Below are 23041 nucleotides of genomic sequence, written 5' to 3'. Positions count from 1 at the left end.
TTTTGTGTGAGTTCCATGTGTTCACAACATCATCAAGGTCATCCTGCATAAAAACAACACAGTATAAATGTATGAAACTAAATATCTAATAGTTGCTTTTGCTAAAGTTAAGGCATATATTAATCAGCAGATATAGGAAGTGACCTCTAATTAAAACCAAGCAACAAGAACAAAATAGCAATTCCAAAACATTTTATTCTGCATGTGAAATGATTCCCCAATATATTGTAAAATTATTAATTAATGGATAAAACTAATTCTGAAACTATACCCAAGGAAGTGTAGGGGAACAGATTCCCAAGTAATTTCAACCATTTTACATAAAAGCTTATGTGCTTGACACTTATGTGCTGAGAAGGTGCTGGTTTGTATACTGATAAAATAATATATAAAAGAAGAGCTTTTATTATTTCTAGTAAACATACCAGCAGATTTGCTTTTAATACTTTTTAAAACAAAAACATTACAGTGAACCAGTGAACACTTCTACCTGAATAAGATTAAGAAAGCAGAATTGGATGAGGCTTTTATCCAAAAAGTCTCCTGTAAAGTGACCATCATCCAGAAAGATTTGAAATAAGTTCATCCAAAACTGTGCACTCTGTTTGTGGAGGGTCGACCACCAGCCTTCTATGCGCTGGTTGGATGTACTTCTTCCGTAAAGGAAACTTTTGAAAAAGGAAGGACTGGATTGGTTAGCATGTAAGTATAAAAACACAGATTTATAAATATTCAGTCTGTTTAAGGTCAAAGGTATCATGCATCAAAACACACAAGGAAATATTGTTACAGTTCCATTTTTATTACAAAAATTAAACATCACATTAACTTTGATTTAGTTAAACGAAGCCTACCATTTCCACACCTGTGCGATAAATGCGCTGATACATAAGATAAAATATCACAGATATGCACATTAGTTGGTGTTGGTGAAGAGAACCTACGATCAGATCTACAGCCAGCCGCAGATCGGTGCAAGTCATACATTTTCCTTTTAAATATTTGCATATATATACTATAGTTTCTGTCCTCCACTGAACTAAAAGTTACACAATTTAACACAGCGGGCATCTTATTTAGAAGGTGGTTGACATTCAACTAACCTTAGTTTCATTGTAAAACATTCAAACAGAACAATAAAATAAAGGCACCAAACATTTACGGGACAATTCCAGCAATCACCAGCTGTTACATCCTTTATTCATCTGTGTGATTTAACATTGTAAATCAGCTTATTGCTATAACCGCGTGAGCTAACAAACATGCTAACTACTAGCCATAACCGTTGGGCTTTAGACACCAAACTATCTCATTTGATTTACTCACCTTTTGTTCTTCCATTAGTGCAATAGAAGCTTCGGGGACTCCTCTGGCACGTAAAAAGTTACTTAAATCAGACATCTTTCTCCAAAACGTCAGCTGTCCGCCGCAACTCGCGTCTGTCTGTGGTTCTGAAGCTGGTTGCTTGCTGGCGCCCATCGGTCAGAATTGTGGTTTCTGAAATATATATATATATATTTTTTTTTTTTTCTGGGACACTGAAATTTTTTTTTTTTTTTTTTTCCGGGACACTGAATTTTTTTTTTTTTGGGGGGGGGGCACTGAATTTTTTTTCTTTTTTTTTTCTGGGACACTGAAATTTTTTTTTTTTTTTTTTGGGACACTGAAATTTTTTTATTTTTTTTTTTGGGACACTGAAATTTTTTTATTTTTTTTTTCGGGACACTGAAATTTTTTATTTTTTTTTTACATGAGAATTCAGAGATTTTTTTTTTTTCTGGGCCATAATTTTTTTTTTTCAGTGGCCCTAATCCTCTTCCGTATATATGCTAATGTGCAAATCTTACTACATTATTTTCTCATAAAAGTAGCTTTTCTTCATTTTTTAAGTTTATGTAACATTTTGCAAAACATTATGTCTGTGATTATTCTGACTATGATTCTGATTACCCTCTGATATTGAACTTGTAAAAATAAACAGACTCTACTCCTCTATTCTTCCTGCTGGAGAAGTCAAGGCACTCACATAATTGAGCGTATTTTGAGTGGACTCATAGTGGACTTTTGCCAGACACGTCTGCTCACAGGTCAATTTTTACATCACAGTACAATGTTCACATTGAACCGTTTTGTATGCAATACCGAGCTCATCAGGTTGCAACTATTCAGAAGGACACTGCTCAACCAGACTGCCACTTTGTGCTGCATTAACAGGCGTGCGGTGGCTGTCCTGAAGAGGAAACATAAGACTAGGTGCCGAACTTGCTATTATCCATTTGGATTGTGGAAAATTAAGGAATTTGTCTTGAGAAATGTAGGCAGTTGGTACACTCGACTATGAAATCTCAACAGTGGACAATGCGTGCGGCTCACAGAATACACATAGTATTGTGGGCGATAGTGGCAATGGCAGTAGGAGTTCACCCTGCAATTGGTGGATTACTGGTTTGATTCCCAGTCCACCTGCCTTTGTTGTCTGTGTCCCTGAGCAAGAGGCTTCACCCACAGTGCCTGCTGGTGTTGGTCAGAGGGGTTGATGGTGCACAATTTGTAGTCTTTCTTCTTTCCCAGGGCAGCTGTCGCTATATTCCAGCAGTTTGCTGTCAACAGTGTGAATGAGCCCTTTGAGATTTCCATTGGAGATGTAAAGGGCTTCATTAATAAATAGATTATTATCACTAGAATGCCCAAGTATGTGGGATGCTTTTGGCCTTTAAAACATAAACAGGAGATGAAGATGTAAAGGACCAGCTGAAAGGAGAGAACACTTCGTTGTTTCTGTCTCCAGATGCTGATGGCCAATTTTCTCTCCTCCTTTAGAAAATGCTATAATTCCTATTGTACACCAGCAGCTGGCCATAATATTATTAAGAATTATGTCAATATTCCTTAAAAAGATAGGAAAACAAAGAGGAAGGGTAGGGAAAGACTAGGCTAAAGCTTCTTTCAAAACAACTGTAGCTCATGTTTCTTTTGACAGTCACTGACCTCGTTAGCTCGCGTTTAAGATTAATTGAAAACAGAGTCTAGATGAAGTGACAGAGTGTAGAAACACACTGAAAGCTTCTCTGTTGTTGCTGTGGTTTCTATCACTGAAGTAATTGTAGGAATGTTCACTTAGATGTCTTTATATAACAGAAATTGAGTTTTTAAACATCCCCACTTCAAAAAGCATTCTTAAAACTATGGGAAAAAAATCCATAAAAATTCCATTGTGCATTTGGACGAGTTGTGCAAAATGCAACAGAGAATCTACCTATGTTTGCATCAAAGCATAATATTTACAGGGCCTTATTTTTAACATCCTGCTTTTGAATATTGACTTAATATCTGGTTAAATAAATTATCACTCTGCCTTAAGTTTCTTGTTCGTCTGAGGTTGAATTCAACTCATTAAAAAAAAAGAATATTTCATATTCTGAAAGAGGATGTGCTTTGATTTTGTCTTCGTCTCATGTTTGTTGTTTATGTCTGGTTAAAGTTAAGCATTTGCAAGAGTTTTGTTCATAAATGTAAACATCAAAGCATCTGAGAGTTGCATGTTCCCCACACAGAATTTGGGGTGGAGTTTGATGAACTCAACCGATTCATCACTCCCCCAATTATACTTTTGACTCATCAACCTGCTCACTTTAATATTTGATTCCAGCTAGTGGTAACTGAACAGTATGCAGTACATCATACCTCATACTGATAGCCCTCTACAAGGCCCTCACATATTTATCATTGGGATTATTTATAAACTGGAGAAATGGGCAAAAAGAGAAAATACAATTGGATTTATTAAAAGATTTGATATTATGTTACAATAGATACTATTTTTGATATTTATGGACCCACGCAACTGCAGTCCCAACTTGAATCTGATTTTTTAAAATCTACAGAGGAACCTTAGAATGATTGCACAGAAACCTTCCAGCCTCAAAAGCTTGTCTTAAAATTTTAAAATATCAGTGGAAATATTCAAAAATAAAGTTAGCAATTACAAAAATTCAAAATTGATACTCAAGAATTCAAAATTGATACTGCTTTATCTTTTGAGAAATAACTTCTTCTTTCCGATCAGAAAAACGTGATTACGTGATGATGCATTTAATCTACATCTACCAGTTCTTTGAATAATTTTACACTTAATTGTAATTGCAATCCCAGATTTTTTACTTAAAATCAGCTGTTCAAGAATTCTCTCTATCCAATGTGGCTGAGTTAGTTTGCTGAGAAGAAATGGAAACTTCTATTATCTAATACATGTAATGTATAATGTAATGCACATAATGAGGAGCCCACCGTGATATTAATATGCCCTTGAATATCCTGCTAAGATTGTGCATATAGTGACAGATTTATATTATCTTTATCTAACAGGAAGCCACCCTGAAGAAACAAATTCACTCATTTAAATTTGAGCGCTGTTGTGATCTGCAGTTGGTGCTCTAGAACAAAACTCTTATTCTCTAATATAGTAAGCATCATTGTTCATATTATCATGTCATCAGTGCTAGCGCTGCACTGTAACTTTGATCATCTGCATGTGAAGAGGAACAACAGTCAGGTGTGTTTCATTTATGACTCACTTTGAATCACTAGTTCTGACCTCATCTAAGTAAATCTTTGAATGTTTTTCCTCTTTTATTTATCAGGTAATGAATGAAGGTTGATGAAAGTTCACGGAAATCAGTTACAAATTCACTGATTGTTTTTCATCCCAGATTACTTCATTGTCTGAACATCACAGGCTGCTCTGTCTTTAACAATATAGTTTTCTTTCTGCTAAAGTGATGGGTTTAACCAATACATTTAAGAAACTGATAAATCAGTTTAGCATTTGATAAAGAGTGAGAAGTTCTGATGAAGCATACAACTGCTTATTGATGTTCAAAGATGAAGCCCAAAAGGCACCTGAGGTTTCCAGCATTCATGCAAGCACAGGTTGGATTAGGAGTATTTTAATCCCAGCAGTTATTTTCCTAATATCATTATAGTTTTGTTTCATCGGTCCAGGCCTCCTTGTAATCTTTTAAGATGGTGTTATCTGAAAAATTTCTGAAAGTAGTTGAACTTTTTTGCTTGTTTTCTTTGTCTCTGTCCCTCTGACACTTTCAATGATTTTGGCTTGTTTCTTAATTTACCCAATTCTGAGTCAATAAGATATGAATTACTAAACTCAGTGGATAAATCTATGATGTATAAGGGACGTCTTGGTAAAGTATTTGTCTTTAGACATTCTTCTTGGACATAATTTGTTCCCCTTTCTGTAATTGTATCAATAAACAATATTTTGACAAAGAAAAAAATATTTTAAATCCAGTAGTCATTCTGAGAGTGCTATTGGATGAAAAGCAGAGACTCAACTGATGGTGATGCATATTTCTATTTCTGTGTCATATCTGTTTTAGGTTAATATATGTTGAAGGTTTGCCTTTCATATGGTGGATATACAGTATATAAATAGGTTTTTGACCTCATAGTTTGTCCTTCCCTTTCTAATTTTTTCAGCACAAAATAGAGAAATTATTTGTTTGCAAACAGAGCATATGCATGCACAATTTGACTGCAGCAAGAGCAGGGAGCCCTTTAAACTCTCACTAGTTGCCATGGTTACCAGCATTTATCTTGCTGTTTTAACATTAGCTAGCATGTTGTTGGCATACTACAACTGAAACAAGAAACCTTGACATGAATGTTTGCTTTCAGAAACCAGAAAAATGTCAAATCTCTGTTATAAACCTGAAGCCACTTGGATGTGATGAGAGGATGGTCTGGGCTGAAAACAGTGAACTTGTCCTTACATGCACCATTCATTAGACTCATGCAGCTGTACTGATGTTGCGTTCCTTAATATGGCAGTCTTCATTAACACCAAGTTCCCTTCTTATCCCTTATTGTTACTATCGTCCCCTGTAGAAACCCTGTTAACTTGGCAGTGTTAAAACTGAACGAGCAGGGCCTGTTGGACAAATTGAAAAACAGATGGTGGTATGACAAGGGAGAGTGCGGCATCGGGGGAGGGGACTCCAAGGTCAGATCACCGTAACCCTGACGGATAACGACAGGCAATGGTACATAGGGGTAACCGGCAGAAAGGCACAGCTTCAGTAGCGAGCATGAAACCCTCTGGGAACAAATCAGAAAAACATGAATTCTACTCTCTCATTCTCTGATTGTTGGGGTATTTTCATAACTATTTCAAAAGTCAGCAGATAATGACCAAAATATTTATGCTTTATATGTTGTTTTCTTCAGGATAGTAGGTTTTTATACTCCACTATACACTTCCCAACTTTATGTGGCATACAATGATGCCTAGATGGAGCAGTGCTAGTCATATATTTGTACATAATGCTGTAACCACATGTGCAGCTGTGCTCAGGAGTCTTATGTACAAACGCACTCGTAGATTATATGTGTCATGCAAAAATATAATTGCAATTTTAATAAACTCTCCAATGAGTACAATGAGATTTTCCTCAAAATTGTGGAAGCACTGTCATCATTTATTTGTGACTCAGTAAATAATATTATGCATCTTGTTTATTTTTTATCTTGTATTTTTTTCTATTTCTTATTATGCTTGTTTTATCTTTTTGTTATGGACATTCTTATATGTCTGGAATAACAGATATGATGATGATGATGATGATGATGATGATGTTTTAAGGATCATTTGAGGCCTAGCCATTCATCCTTAAACACAAACTCCTTGGACATCATTGACCTGTATATCCTCACATTCACAAAGTTTCTCCTTCAGTTTAACCTTGGCTTTTCAGTAAGAAGTGCAGTTATCACTACAACATTGTAGAGGGCTATGATGCTGTGTTTTGTACATTGTTGACTTGAAGAGATGAAGGACAGAAAAATAGTAAATTATGGCATGAACATCTGTGCAGTTTTTTTAGTTTCTGAGTGGCAAATAATCAAAATAGGGATAACTGAATCTCCCAAACAGTTATGTTTGAAAACAAGCACTGACAATGTATAAAAGATGGGAATGCATGCAGAAGTCCAAGGAGATACAAGGTTTACCCCACACAGGGACCCATATGTAGTAGTTGCCACCCCATACCTCCCCCCACACACCTTCTTTAAATTTTCTTCATAAAACAGAATTGGTGTCAAATATTCGTGGTGATTTGTGCAGCAAAAAATTTTGTTTTCGCCTCCTTAAAGATATTAATAAATATTTTCCAGAGTCATAACAAATTGTCAAACCAGACAGTTCATGTTTACAAAATCAAGCAAATTTGGTATCAATCAACTGTGCTAATATTTAGCTGAACAAAAACAAACAATAAATTTTTATCAATCTTGTTTGATTTTGTTAATGTACCAGGGAGGGAAGGGCAGGTTGATCTCTAGTGAACTCTGGAAACATTTTATTTTTTATTTCAAAAATTATAATGGCACAAACATACATTTGTGCTGCACTGACTCAGCACAGTTGATTGACAACATTTTCTGTCTGATTTTGTAAATTACTGGACTGGATGGTTGACCTTTGTTGACCTCTAAAGATGTTTAGTAACATCTTTAAAATGATAGCGGCACAAATGTTTGAAACCAATTTGTTTAATTGAAGAAGTGAAGAAAACCCTCAGGTCTATCAAGCTGTCAGATCCCATAATAGGTTTTCAGTTTGAAGACATCCAGCTAACCAAACATCTCACAGGATATCCCAATTTGTTGTTATTTTAATTATTTAAATATCATTAATTTTTAATGATTTTAATAACTAAAGAATTTTGAGTTTTTCAAAGTTTCTGGATGTTTCCATGGAACAGAAGCTTCAATTGACTTTTTATAGAAGTTCAAACCAGTAACTTAAAAAGTATATTTCTGCATGAAAACCACCTAACCAGTTGATCAGGCAAATTTATTGTTTTAAATACCCCTTTGATCAGTTGGTTTCTTGTTCTTGGACAGTTTCTACCCAGCAATCCAAAAAGCTTCACCTCCTGCAGTCTCTTTGGCCTTCACCATGACAGAAAACAGTATTTACTGATTATATTCACTTTGCTCAGTGAAAGAAAGTTTCCCAGAGTGTTTTCAGCTGCTGTCGGTTACCCAAAGTGATATAGTAATACACATCTCGCATGTAGGGAGTCAGGCCAAACTAAGCTAGATGGAGTATTAATGCATATCACTTTGATACAGTTTCCAATATTTTTTGTGTTGTTGTTTCTGTTTTCTGTTTGTTTTGTTTTCTTTCTGTTGTTGAGCTGTTACTTGTAGTGTATTACAGCATCTGTACTGCTAATGGAACTTTTTGCTGAAATTGTTCTACAACCACCGCTGCTGCTGCAGCTGCGGCCAACGCAGTTGAACAATAACATAACATAACATGGATGTGCATAATGTTATTTATGTTATTTCCAATCCCACCCACTCCCCTTCCCTTGATTCTCTGAAGAATCCCAGTAAATCTAGCAGTACTGAAGCTCAATGAACAAGCCGTCTTAGACAAGTTGAAAAACAAGTGGTGGTATGACAAGGGAGAATGTGGACACAAGGACTCCGGCAGAAAGGTCAGTTCTTGAGGTGACTTAGCCTGGTACCATGGTTATGCATTGGTTTGCCCCAACATCCTCCCCACTTTCTCCTGCCCCTTTTCAAAATACCCCAGATCCACAGCAAGAACACTGAGGTAGTTCAATTCAGCTCTTTTTTTTTTTTTTACCTTTGAAGCTAGATTTTTCCCTGTGGGATGACTAACATTAACTGTAGATTATAGTTAATAGACAGGTGATTCCCATTATAATACAACTTCCTTCTCATCCCAACTCCTACATTTTGCACATTTTAATTATTTATTTTAATCATTTTCCTGGGTAGCATGATTATGCACTGTACAACTACAATGATCTATAAAGATGAAAACCAGATTTATCAGGTATTTGTTCATTTAGCAGAAATCAATAAAAAATGTCTATAAATGCACCCAGATCTTAAAAAAGTGTCAATGCAGTTGCATATTCTGGATTCATTCTACGCTGAAACAAGAATGGTTCAAAGAAAAAAAATAAAAGTTCATGTATGGATGACTTGGATGAGAAGATCAAAAGCTTAAATGTAGGAGTTGGGGTGTCTCTAGTAGAATGAATTCACCTTTTAAACCTGAAAAGAGAGAGATTTCATCTAATCAGAGCTGTGATGTGTTTTCTTAAAATATTTGGCATCTACTTTAAATTGTAATACAGAATAAAAGTTTGGAATTTTAGGGTAAAAATATTGGTGATCATTAAAGAGAAGGCAAGAAGCTGGTTAGCTTAGGTTAAAGTAATGAGGCAGCAGTTGACCTAGCTCTGAACTAAAGATAAAAAATAATTTCATATAATTCAAAAGAAAACCAAACTGGCTTGCTTTACCATAACTGTGTAACTGTAATGTTTTAGTTACATATGAGTGTCATATTAAAAGCTTTGCTGCATGGTTAATGTTTTCACACTCTTGTGGTGTTGGATACTGCAACATCAACATGTGATTTTTCTCTTCACACCAAGGTTCTTCAGTAGAATGCTTTAAATTTGTAGTCTGCTAAACTTTGCTGTTACAATTTGCACTTAAGAATCTTCAGCACTTTCGAGTCATTTCTCTGGCAGAATTTTGAAAACTAAATTGAACGAACAATGGTGACATGGTTATTAAAAGTACAGAAAGCATTTTGAATCACAAGAACCAAATTTAGTGGCACACCATGTGTCGCCAATGACAACATTCCCATTTGCACCTTCATTAAATAATCTGGATTGCTTTTTTCTTTATAAATATCCAAAACATTTAAACCAATTGACCATTGTTAAATGTAAACTGATCAGAATATTTTTTAAAACATATTTTGGCATTTTTAAAACCTTGATTCCATCAAAGACAGGTAGAAAAATGTGCCATTAATGCTCATTTGACATTAGTGCTAAATAATTCAAATGAAGTGATACAAGAAAGCCACAACATCTAGACTGGATAAACCTGGCTTTTTGATTTGCAGCAATGCATGCAAACTGACAAATGAATTAAAAAACATGAAATATATTTTTGTTGTCCTGTCTACAAATACAGAAAAGTCTTATGTTTCTAACTGATATATTTCTGCCAAACGAAGAAGGGAATTCTGAGGTTTTCAGGTTGTTTCTTGTCTGAATTGAGTAACATTTTGCTTGTTCTTTGTATCAAGCTTTAAACTGAGCTAACCAGCTTCATGTCTACTCTACTGATATTAAACCTCTCAACTTTAGCCAAACAAGCACCAGAATGACAAAAGTCTTGTTTAACTGTAGCACACAGAGTTTAGGCTTACTGAATAATTTTATTTATGGAATCAGAATTTAGCACTGCTGCTGATTGTTCTGGAGAACAAAAGAGGGAAATAATTATAGACCAGTACAAATGAGGATTCTGATGACAGAAAGTTTGTTTTGTATGTTTGTAATGTCACATTTATGTGAATTGATGAGAAGATTTGCCAAGATTAAACCTGTTTTGTCACCTTTTGTTCTACAGATAAGGTCTTTTCATGTCTCCAGATCAGATTTTTTTCCACTCAGCCCTCTTTCTGTTCTTCAGAATATTCAGTGGTCAGCACAGTTCAGTGGAAGCAGTCGCAGACACAAGGGCGAGCTGCTCTGCAGAGAAATGTGGCTTTTTACATCACATTTTAACCCAAATCCTGCCTGCCTTTGTAGGCACATTTGAAGAATATTTTAAGCTTCTGCTGGTGGCAAAAAAAAAAAAGCTTTCTTGAGGCTTGAGGATGTGGAAAATACTTTTTGTTTCTTGCCTTGGGCGATGTTTAGTCATTTAAGCTTTGACAAATAAAATCTGGCCTTGAAGGAAATTTTCAGATCAAAGCAAGATTTCCATTTTTACTCTTTCTGAATACATCAGATGTAAAAAGTCACAGTTTCCAATCCGAAATATTTTTTTTCTATTTTCCTCACTGGTGTCTCAGCTTATGGCTGCTCTCCAGTAGTTATCAAATCCAATGACCACAGCTTTCCCTCTTCTCCTTTTCCTTCCCAGACACACTCCTTGATGTTTTTGTCTCCAATCTGTCATGAACCTCCTGTTTTGCTCTGAACTCTCTGAGTAACGGAGCGTGACTAACCTGGAGATGTTCATCAGTCTGTCAAGGAGACAGCTTACTGTCATACTGAAGCTGCAGCAACAAGACACTCACTGCCATTTGGCTTCTTACAAGAAATGCCACATGGAGGCAGTAAAAAATGTCCAAAACTTTATTTTTATCTGGTAGAAATGTATCAATTCAGTTGAAGTCTATTTTTTATGTAACACCAGCATAGAACAAATGTAATTTTATGGCACTTAAATTTAGAAAACAAGTTTAAATTATATCAAGTATTATATAGCATCATCTATGATCACACTATCACAAGTTTTTCATTTTGGTTAGTTTTAAAGTTAAAAGTTCAACACTGCAGAAACAAAAACATCTTAACAAGTACTTATAGTCTAGCTTTTGGTGCAAATATCTTAGTACACTTGAAATTAGACAAAAGTATTTTACAAGAAATTTACAGCAAGATATAAGAGCTTGTTTTAATTCCTTAATATTGATTAAAAAAAAAAGGTACTAATTCCGCTGGCTGATTTGGTCACTTATAATAACACATTTTTCCCTTGTTAGAATATAAGTGAAATAATCCATAGCACTTGTACCTTTTCATCAATATTAAGAAATATTTAACCTTAAACAAGCTGCTATATCTTGCTGAAGTTCTTTGTAAGTTAGTTCTGTCTCATTTCAAGTGTACATTTGTGCAATTACTTTAAAATGCTTCTGTCCCAAACTAAGCCTGAAGACACAAAGCTACTGTATTTTGCCAATGGCAAAAGACACAGGCTTTCTCCTTAGGTTTAAAGCCAGAGAAAAGGCCTGAATTTTACACACAGCAAGTCAACACAAAGAGACACTTTTTTAATGAAATAGTACAAGTACGTTCCAAAATTTTCTGACATTACAGGGGCCTGTTACTTTTAAATACAATGTCTTGCAGGTGAATATAAATACAAATGCAGCTTAAGCTAAATTTGTTACCCGATTAAAAACAAATCCACTTGGGAATACTCCATGGCCAAGTCATATCACATGCAGTGGCCACAGTTAACTCAGTTGTCCTAGTTCAATCCTTCCATGTGCTTCATGCCTTTCGATTCTTCCTGTCCTACTATTGGAAAATGCCACTAGTGCCACAAAATCCTTACAAACTAACAAAGAACAGATCTGAATTTAAGGACAAAGGGAACTCAAACTTTTTCAGATTGTTCATATCGTAAAATCATCAGTTTCAAAATTTCTCACATAATCCAAGACATTCCTGTGTGAATGAGCCCATCTTCTTCAGCCTGGTATTAGTCTGACCTTAAGCTGTCTCTTCAGACTCCTCAGCTCTTGACTGCAGAACACATTCTATGATGGGTTCACAACATTTTCTATGAATAAAAATTAGGAGTTTAGTGTTCTTTGTCTATGTTATGAAAGGCTGCATGGTAGAGAGTCAGTGAAACTAAGATGCATGTGATGAAAGTAATGACACAAAAATGAGATCTTGCAAAGAATATATGTTCCACTTTTTTACAGAATAAAGACTAACAAATAATGTTTATTAATAAAATAGTTGGACTCATCCTCTAATGATAGTATAAAAGTCAATAAAGTGTTTTCTATTATTTTAGAGAATGTTTCTTTTGCTCGTTTTTGTTTTATTCTATTAGATTTTTCTTCCTGCATGAGTTTGCATGCGACAAACAGAAGACAGTGTATCATCAGAGGCGGTGATCTGAGGTAACTAAGAGCAAATCCACTCTCATTAAATATGAGCTCACCAACAATTCATCAACAGAGATATTACATATTTAGCTATTTTGTGTAAATTACAAGTGGTTCTTGTTAGATTCTCTTTTTGTGGTGACATTATAGTGCATATTTTTAGGCACAATTCAAAGTAAAATGAGCACTTTAAAACAGGAAACAGACCAAGGGAAGAACATACCAAATGAAGTTCTGAAACTAAATCAAAATCCAGACCCAATATTCTTCAGTGATGATCATGATGATGATGATGATGATGACGACGACGATGATGATGACCAGGCACTGTGAGGAAAACAATGGAAACAATCTGAATGTGAGGAAAAGAAAACTATTTGCTAAAATTATGTATTTGTACCCTTGAGACAAGAAAGAAATGCTCCAACATTGAAATTGAAAGTTGGGCACTAAGAAGGATAAAGATTTGGTTGACAACCAGACCTGAGATGGAAATAAAACTGATTTCATTCACAAGCAGCTGCCACAAAAAAGGAAGAAAAAACATCAGAGCACATGTGGGGTGGTTTTAGAAGTGGACTTGTGGTCTTATCAAAAGTCCAACAGAAAATGTTGTTAGCGGAGATATTGTGGGTTTGGTGATGTCATCCATGTTGTGTCCTCAAACAAATGCTGTGTTTTTTGCATAATGTGATCAAACAGTTTGGCCCCAGTAAGCTCCACCCTTAAACCTGGAGCAGGACAGGCAAGATTCAAACAGAATATTTACACATGAAGCATAAAATCTTAAATCTAGTAGGATAAAGGCATAAGTGGCACTCAGACATTGCTGCCAATTAGTGAATTCAGAAGTTTGAATCCCTCACATGTCCTTTGTGTCTTTGTGTTGTCCTGTTTTGGACTGGCAACCTGTGTAGGTTGTACCCTGCCTCTTGCTGGAGAACATAAATTTGAGCATGTTTGTTGCAAAACAATAAGAGTGCAGATTTGTGGGGGAGTAGTTCAAAACCTCAGGGTGGAAATAAGAAATTTTTCTTTTAAATTGTGTTCTCCTAATATATGGATGACATTTTTTCTCATAGTACTGCTGTGTAGTTATAAGGCTCTTTTAGTGGTCACCTGGTCACCTTCATTCCCAGTTTTGTAATCTTATTGACTGATAACACTATTAGTCCACTTATGCCACCCACTCAATCAGTCGGTGCAAGTTAAAGTGTTTATTTTATAAACCTTTTCATTTCAGGAGTTAATCTCTAATTCTAATTTAAAAATCAGTTTATTTTCAAATGACCGAATACTATAGTTTCCCCCCCAAAAAAATGGTAATAATTGTGGCAAACGATGGAAAATACAATAATATATTCCTTGTTGCTTTATACAGTTGTTATAGAATCACAGAAAAGTATGGATATGGTCAGATTAGATCAAATAATGTATATATTGCTGTTGGTGACCTGCATGATTTCTACCACAACAAACAAAAGTTATGTTTCATTCATAATTTTTAATACCATTTGGACTTCAGTAGGAGCTGTTTCAATTCTAATTTATTGGAGTGTTACCTCATTTCACAGCCTCTGAATGAAGAATGTGTCTTTCTTTTCGGACAAGCCAGAAAGTTAACTGTTTGGTTATTCAGTAAAATTTATTGCGATCTCATGCCCAGCAGCATCATGTCTGTTTCCCTAACTCCACCACTCTGTAATGACAGGACAAGACAAGCGCGCTCAGTTTGAGTAATGTAGCTGGAGTATTCTACATTCTGATTGGTGGACTTGGGCTGGCCATGCTGGTGGCATTGGCTGAGTTCTGCTACAAGTCTCAGATCGAGTCCAGGAGGATGAAGGTGAGTCTTTAAACTACTGCATGTTGTCTGCTGACTCCTGCATTACATTAATAATAAAAGTCGATCATTTTCCAATCAGGACAACTCTGCAGTTCAACTCTCTACAACTCTCTGTAAAAAAACAGGCAGAGACAATAAAAGCTGAGCATACAGGATCAAAATATAAATTATAAGAAAACCTCTGTTACATGAATCTCAGTTTTCAGATTGATCATAATCTTTATATCAATTCATTAACTAGCTACAGCTTTTCTTGTTATTGTCTAGGGGGACTTTTAATTGTTTTCTGTCTGAAAACTGCAGCTTAAGTGTTCCTCACCTTATTTATGTGACTTATTTTTTTCTTTTTAAAGTGTTTCATGTTTGCCTGGACGAATTCCCAAAGGTGGACCAAGCTGTTTGGACTTTGACAAGCTTAAAAATACTTTTGGCCCAGAGTGAAAGAGCAACTCAACTTGCTTGATGGTCTAGATCCTAAAATAGTTAACATCAGCATCTTGGGCAAGGCTTTCTGAAAATATATCTAAACTAAAACGGAACTTTATGTCTTCAGAATAAGACTCTACAGTATCTTCCTGCTCTCTATGCCTTTCAATTCTTAATCTGACTGTTCATTCACTAAGAGATTTCACATTGTATGTTTTCACAGATAGAGCTTTATTTTTAGTTGTGAGCATCAGCTGCTGCTGTTTTTCAGTATGTTGCCACAGGGCAGCAGCACCAAACATGACTTCCATTTCAAAGTGAATCAACTGAACTCTGCTCAGCTGCCACTCCAGCCTCTGACTCCTCATCACTGCTGCCGTCTGAATGTGATGAAATTGCGGAGGACTCGTCACAGACTGCGTTATTTTATGCCATGGCTTTGAAGAGTGGCTCAGAAGAAACAAACAAGTCATTAGAAGCTAGTGTGAGCTAAGAGTGCTCTCTTTTACGTTGGACTTTTGTTATTCCCTTCTCATGTGCGTCTGTGCACAAAACGACTTGAAGTGCTCTCTGAAGGCAGCGATGACGCAACATGTGGAAGATTTCATCAGTAAGAGCAGATGGAGGGGCTTGTAGACCAGATTTAGACAACAGTTTTATGCATAAGCAAGGAGTGCTGCACCTGTTATCAATACAGAGGATACATGCATCTTGCAAAATGATCACATTTTGTCATGCCGAGCTGGTCCAACCCCTCGGGGCGCACCGAGGGGAGTCAACTCCTGAGACTGTGAGGGGTGCTTAATAAAACCAAGACATTTGTTGTTGTTGTTTGTCCGACAGTGAGAGTCATTGAAATCCAAAGGTTTTGGAAACAATTTCAACTTCTTACTGGTGCATGTCAATACATGCATGTACCCCAATTTGCAGAAGGCAAATTTGGGTACTCAACCCAAACTTGCCTTCTGATTTGGCTGTCGATACCTGAAATTGTAAGAAATCTGTTGATTGAGGCTCTAATTCAGTGTTATCTAAAGTGTGGGATGGGATCATTTACGGCCCTCTGAATTATTTTGTGCAGCCCTCCAAATTTAAAGCTGCAGTATGTACCTGCAACAAAAATATGATTTTTCCATATTTGTTAAAGTTGTCACAATGTTGTGACTGTAATATGAGACAGATCATCTCTGAAAATGTCAAACTCCTTCACATTCTCCAAGTGCTAATATTGCCATCTGAAGACGTTCACCAGTAAAAACAACCAATCAGAGCCGAGGGTAGCATCTTAGCATTGTCAATCACCTCCTGTGTACTGTACACTGCTAAATGTGCTAATAGCGGATTTAGCTATTAGCACATTTAATAATAGCTAATAATAGGTAAGTTGTTTCCAGTTTTCCCAGAAACAACTTACCTTTCCAGGAAAACTGTTTATCCACTGTCGTCAGTGATCATGCTAACCAGCCTCATGTGAACCAGAGTAGCAGAGAGCAAAGTGGGGTTGAGAGAGGTGATGTGAGTACAGGAGTGATTGACAGCAATAAAACCCTGGGACAAGACAAAGGAGCTAGATGTTTTTGCAGACATTCTGTCATATATTGTCATAGGATAATTATAATTTTAATATGTTAAAAACATATTTTTTTATAAAGGCTACATACTACAGCTTTAATTCTAGAAAGGAACAAATTCGGTGGCTGATGCAAATGTACACTACTCCATCGTTTAGGGTGACAATTTTCTCACATAAATAAAATCTTCATGAAATAAATTTAAACCAGGTTTCTGCATTCATCTTAATTTTGGAGCAAATTTCCAAATCCGATAAAGAAATAATAACTCAAAAAAATGTGAAAACTGTGATCCTGTCTTATACCTCACTATAGTGAAAGTGCTTTTAATGCTTTATATGCACGATTTTCAGATTCGTGCTACACAGTGACACAGTTGGTAGCACTGTTGCCTTGCAGACAGAAGGTCTTCAGTTCAAATCCAGGCTCAGTTTCTTTCTGCATTGAGTTTGCATGTTGCATGAGAACCCTGTGCATGCTGGGTTCTCTCTGGGTACTCTGACTTCCTCCCACAGTCTATAAACACCACCATCATTGATTGATTTCAGTAAAGCAAACGCCTTACTGAAAAGAAAGACTTGTTTCTGTTCAGACTGTCAGTTTCCATCAAAATCAGCAGGGATCATTTGAATAAGAGACAGATGTCCTGTGGTACCTGGAGCACATATACCCTGGGTGTGTCAATAAAATAAAACCCTCTAGAAAAACAGAAAGTTATGTTAACTAACTGAAAGAAGAACTAAGCACAAGCTGCAGGATTTCCATGTGGAATGTGAACAGTTAAATTCCTGCTGCTGAGGTAAAAGCTGGAGGCAGATGTGGGAATGCTCACTGTGAGGTTTAGCTTCTGTAAATGAATAAACCTGGGATTTATTTGCTCCAATCTGTGAGATGACTGTGGAAGCTTGGTAGCAAAAAGCGAGGGCGTGCGAATGCCTCAGAGGCTCCAGTCAGGATATTAACTCTGGATCCACATCATTAGTTTTATTGAGAGGTGACGCACAGAGAGACAGAGAGCTTCACACAGGCAAAAATGCTCAGAAAAACCTAAACACCGAAGAAAATGCCTTTAGTTTAGAAATAATCAGATTTTCATATGGGGAAAATAAATCACCAAGCCAGAGTGTGAATTGTACTGTTACAACTGGGGATCAACTTTTCTTTTTTTCTTTTTTTTACAGAATAAAAGGTTACAAGTGTTATTGAAAACCCCTTTGCGATGCAATCTAGTAATTCATTGGAGATGCATGTTAGCACAAATAAAGTCGAAATGCTTGCTTTGGGAAGCAAGTTAAGACAGTGTCATGGAGTCTCAGCTCTTTCAATTTTTTTCCAAATGTTAATATTCACTTCCCAAGACCAAACATTGAGTATTTTTAGCAGTAATTCCCAACAACAAAGATGCTTAATGCAGTGGTCCCCAACCTTTATTTTTTTACAATTATTATACAATTAAATATTCCATAATACATTGAAACCAAAGAACAAAACCTCTTTACAGGCCCAAACATTTGTTTAACAAATAAAAAGTACTGTATAAACTTTTTTTCTTTTTTCTTTTTTTTTTTTACAAATAACTACTGTACTGTAAAATAATAATTTTAATATGAACTGAAAGCGGATTCCCGTGCCCGAATTGCGGAGATCAGCGCCGCCCCACCGCGACCTGCAGCATTGGATTAAAAAGGGAGAAAATAAAAAATTATTATGAAAAAACAAAAAAACAAAGTACAGTAGCACAAATAGTGACTCACAAGTATTTCACTGCTCTTCTGACTGAGCCGCTGTATCATGACTCCGCTCTGTAGTGTTTTTTTGTTTGTTTTTTTTTTTCTAAAGCCCGCGGTGCAGGTGTGTTTTTTTCGAGAGAAGAACATAGTTATCGGTAGTTGTTGTCGCTCTTTTTTCTTCTGGGCAAAAAGATTCTTATAAACCGACATGCCACCATCGATTATGTTAATTATGGCAAGCTGTTTTACGTACGTGTACATATTATACCGCAACGTTGTTGACACACAAGTAGAGAAGAAGCGGAGAGACTGTTTAGCCAATCAGAATGCAGAACACAATGCACGATGCAAATCCGTGAAGCAGCTAGACCGCGAAAGGTGAACCGCGAAATAGCGAGGGTTCACTGTACTCCGATGTTGTTTTGTTACTCATTCTGCTGCAAGTTGGCTCAATTTTGACGCGCAAGACGTAACCGGTAAAATCCGATTTAGGATTTTCATAATAAAAGATCCGGAAGTAGTTCATTATTTCTTGTGCGGCACGGTACCAATTGGTCCGCGGACTGGCCCGGTGGTTGGCGACCACTGGCTTAATGTATCAAGGGAATTGTGTGTAACAAATAGGATACGTTTTTATGGTAAAACGTGACTTTATTTTGGTGGTAGGAGTTGAGTGAGGGTAGGGGTCGAGTTGGGTGGCAGGATGGAGTGTGTGTGGTTTACAAGGGCGTAGGTTTGGTCTAAGTTTTGGTGGGACCTTACAAATTACTGACCATTGGTCAGTAATTTGGTCGGGACCAAATTGGTCGGGACTATTTTATATCCCTTGAATATTGGTCGTGACATGTCACGACCGTCCATACCCAAACCTACGCCCATGGTGGTTTATATGTGTGTTTTCAGGTATATGGCTCAACCTAGCCGACACACAGGGTAAGTTGAGCCATCCCTTACAAAGCAAAAATATATTGCAGTATATTGGAAAATATAATGCAACACATATAAACAATGCATTCACACAGCAACTGTATGAGTGTAAATGAAAAATGGCTCATCTTATCCCATTCTCCTCTAGCATGATCTTAGCTGGAATTCATATTTCTAAATTTTGTTTTTGATTTTTCTCGCAACTCTGCCTTACAGGAATTAATTGATGCGGCCATGATGAGTACCAGCCTCAGAGGGATGGCAGGTGGAGTTGGGGGTGGTGCTGCGGCAAGTATGAGTGGTGGAGCAACAGGGCGCGGGGGAGAGAACGGCCGCGTGGTGGCGCACGACTTCCCGAAAGCTGGAGCTCAGGGTTTACCCTGCATGAGCAAAGCAGCAGGGCGGGCACTGTCCTCCACGGGCATGTGACACAAACCCAGCCAGCTGATTGGATGCCATTCTCATGTCTTTTGAAAAGGGATGACTGAGAGAAATAGGTCTAGGTTAGCAGACAAGATGAGAGAAATTAATCAAATAGGTAAACTGAGAAAGAATTATTTAATACAATGAGAAATATCAAATGGGAGTTCAGATGTAAACATGGAGAGTGTGTTACAAAGCAGGCAGACTAAAGGATGTTCATGTTACACTTAAATGGCCCAAATGCAGCCGAACTCTAATGTACAGAGAGCACCTAAATAGTCCACCTGAGCAGCACTAAGCTCCTGAAGCCAGTTGGGCTCAACATCAACTGGAACTATTTTTTCTACAAACATTGTCTTATACTGAACTCCTTGTCTTCTGCAATAACAGGATCAGATTTTTTTAAGCTTCATAATGGCTGAATTTATGCACTGTTTTTTCTTGCCCTTTGATTCTCTTTTCTTTCCTTCTTGTTCAGATTCAAAAACATAGCTGTCTCACATTCACATTAACACCACTCTTTTGGGGGTGAGATGTTTGAGCATGTGACCATTTGAAATGCTTGTTTACTCTGAAATACAGACTGTGATGTAAAACCTGAAGAAAATGTTGATCTAAACAGATGGCTGTATTGATGATAATATTGTTAAGCTGCAACACACTTGTTAGATATTTGTACTGTTTTGTTTACTTGGATTCATCCAAGTAAAGGCTTACCTTCAGGTAAGCCAGATACAGAAATTTCTAAAGTCTGATTGTATTCATAACAAGACATTGTTGGCCACTGTAAAATGGAACTTTTGTGTTGAAAATTATACTAATATGTAGTAATCTCATCCTGATCAGATCAAAAAATCAGCAAAAAGCCACAATATAAACAACAACACATGACATATTACACTGCATTTGTATTTCCTTTAATAGAACTAAACAAAAAGAAGCAGTGTACAGAGGGATTCACGGTCGACTCATCGACAAGAAGACCTGTCGATGAGTCTCCTGTGGCTGGAAAAAGTCCATGTCATCACAGTTCAACCATAATGCTTACAGTTGTAATAATATGAATTGAAATATCCTGTGTTTGGTTTTCACCAAACATGATGCTGTGGATTATAGCCAAATCTATGATTTTTCCAGGGCCGTACCTATGGAGGGGCGGGGCTCACATTTATAAAAGGGGCACATTGAACAAAAACTCCATACAACAACACAGCAACAACCCATATTAATAAAGAATCTAATTGGATCCTACTATATCATTGCCATCATACGGGGAAATGCAAAGCAAATCTAGTCTCTATTTTCCCCAACAGGTAAAAAGTTTCTGTTTCTGCTGCTGACAGTCCTGGAGGGCTGAGCTGATCTGAGACTGTAGCTGTTAAACAGACCAGAGGAGAGAAGGTCAAAGGTTATAAAGTTATGAAATAAGCTAATTTGCTGCCATGTTACTAATTAAGCCCTAATAATTAACCTCTAGAACAACCTGGCTGCAGACTGATTTATAGATCAAAAAGCTCAAAGGGGTTAACTCTATATAATAGTTTGATGTTAAACCTCTAGACCTAGAATTTTAAAACTGGAATATCAAGGCAAAGAAAACTCAGTACCTGCTGGTAGCTGCCATTCAGGGGCCTCCAGACACTCAGGGGCCCCTAGAAATGGTTTAATTGTAACACAGACCGTAGATCTAAACCTGTAGCATCATTTATAGAGAATGACAATGTTATTACATTTTATTTAATGAATTCAGTTGAGAAAAATAAATAGTACTTTGAGGATTTAATTAGGACTTTTACTTTGTAAAAGTTTAAAGAATCATCTTGATAGTTTGATTGTTGTGTTACCATGGCTACAATATGGTATAATCTTTTTGTTTGAATTGGGTTTGTTCACAAATACATCACAGCAAATAACCAATAATCAGTGACTGATTTTAAACTCGGCCAATAAACCTGGTCTCCCTCTCACAGATTCACCTGATCGACATTTAAACGTTAGTCATGCTGAGGTTCTTAGTAGGACGGGTTCCGGAGGGAGAGGGGTTCTGTCTAGGGCCCTATATTACCTTGGGCCGGCCCTGGAGGAACAGCTGCTGCAATGCGCATCTCATACCTGGAATCTACCTGGAATCCCCCGGTGGCCCCTGCCAGTCCCCCGATGCTTTGGAGACATTTTGGTTCATTTCATTGTGGCATGTTTGGCTTTTTGCTGCAGTTCTAATTATTGCTACAATATTTTCTCTGATGTTTATTTTGTGACTCTAATTGGGTCGAATCTTCCTTTAACACTTGAGGTTCTGCAATAACTTCTATTTACAGCCCAGAACCTCAAGCCCAGATCCCGTCAGCAGAGGCTTTAACCTGCCTGGTAGAAACATTAAGGAGAAGCAGAGCGAACAGAGAGCAGGTGGTACCAGGTGGTACCGGCTTTGAGCTGCGTTGCGACTTGCGGTGACAGTCGGTACCGTGTTTTATATTAGGATGTCTGATATAAAGACAGATATTCTTTATATCTGTCGGTGGACTGACTCAAGCTGCCTGTAGCGAACCGGGCTTTTAGCAGAATGATCAAGTTAAAAGTCAGAAGTTTCTCTGCAGCCGAAGCATTTCTGTGTTTAGTGGCGAGGCGGGTTTTGTCCCGCTATTGCAAGGACGATTATAAAAATATAAATAGAAACAGTTTTTCTAACGTCAACATCAGACCTACGTTTTTATTCACAAACCAGTGTATGAAAAAATATTCTTGCCCATAATTTGATAGCTAGAGGAACAGATCCTCCTCCTACTCACCATGGACTCGGAGTCTGAACAACATGGAGGCTCTGAGAATCATTATTAGACTGAGGGCAGCGAGACTAGTTTATTTTTACTAAATTATTATATTTAGCTACATATTATTGCTGAGAGGCACAAACAGGCCTTCTGACATACAGATTAAAAATAAAATAAAAACAATTTTTTGAAAAAAAAAAACCTCAAAAAGGGCACTAGGGGCATCAAGGATAAAAAGGGCAGGGGCTCAAGCCCCCTGTCCCCCCCTCTGCACGTGCCTGATTTTTACTCATTTGTCCAAAGAACGTTGTTGTGGAAGTTTTGTGGTTTATTGAGGTTACATTTACACAGCAAGTGCTGATGCCCCATTTTGATTTTTTTTTTTTTTTGCAGGAGCCCAATGGGGTTTCTTTTGCAAGATCATTCATACTACTGAATGATGCAACCACAATCAGACTTATATGTGAGCAGTTTCAAAGCAACCCACATATGCAAAAGAAGAAGTCACACAGCATCAACACACTACAGAATCTACATATCCTTCTGGCTATGGGTACATTTAA

The 23041-nt window shown here is 37.0% G+C and overlaps 1 protein-coding gene across 5 annotated transcripts in view; it reads left to right on the top strand.

Annotated features, from left to right (window-relative positions):
- The window catches only part of LOC102232915 (glutamate receptor 1-like), a 158502-nt gene extending 137897 nt beyond the window's left edge, over positions 1-20605 (top strand). For 2 of the 5 annotated variants that reach the window (XM_023342030.1, XM_023342026.1), the window contains 3 exons: positions 5905-6019; positions 14496-14630; positions 19501-20605. In XM_023342030.1, coding sequence (XP_023197798.1) covers positions 5905-6019; positions 14496-14630; positions 19501-19713 — 463 coding nt within the window. In that variant the 3' untranslated portion in view covers positions 19714-20605. Of the gene's footprint in view, positions 1-5904; positions 6020-8410; positions 8526-8623; positions 8645-14495; positions 14631-14983; positions 16119-19500 lie in introns of those variants that run through there. The other 3 variants (XM_023342027.1, XM_023342029.1, XM_023342031.1) reach the window with 3 other exon arrangements.
- Positions 20606-23041: the final 2436 nt, after the last annotated feature.

This window comes from Xiphophorus maculatus, chromosome 11 (genome assembly GCF_002775205.1).
Source record: "Xiphophorus maculatus strain JP 163 A chromosome 11, X_maculatus-5.0-male, whole genome shotgun sequence".
NCBI classification, from domain to species: Eukaryota; Metazoa; Chordata; class Actinopteri; order Cyprinodontiformes; family Poeciliidae; genus Xiphophorus; species Xiphophorus maculatus.
The sequence above is the reverse complement of the archived record's forward strand: the minus strand, read 5'-3'. Positions and strand labels throughout refer to the sequence as shown.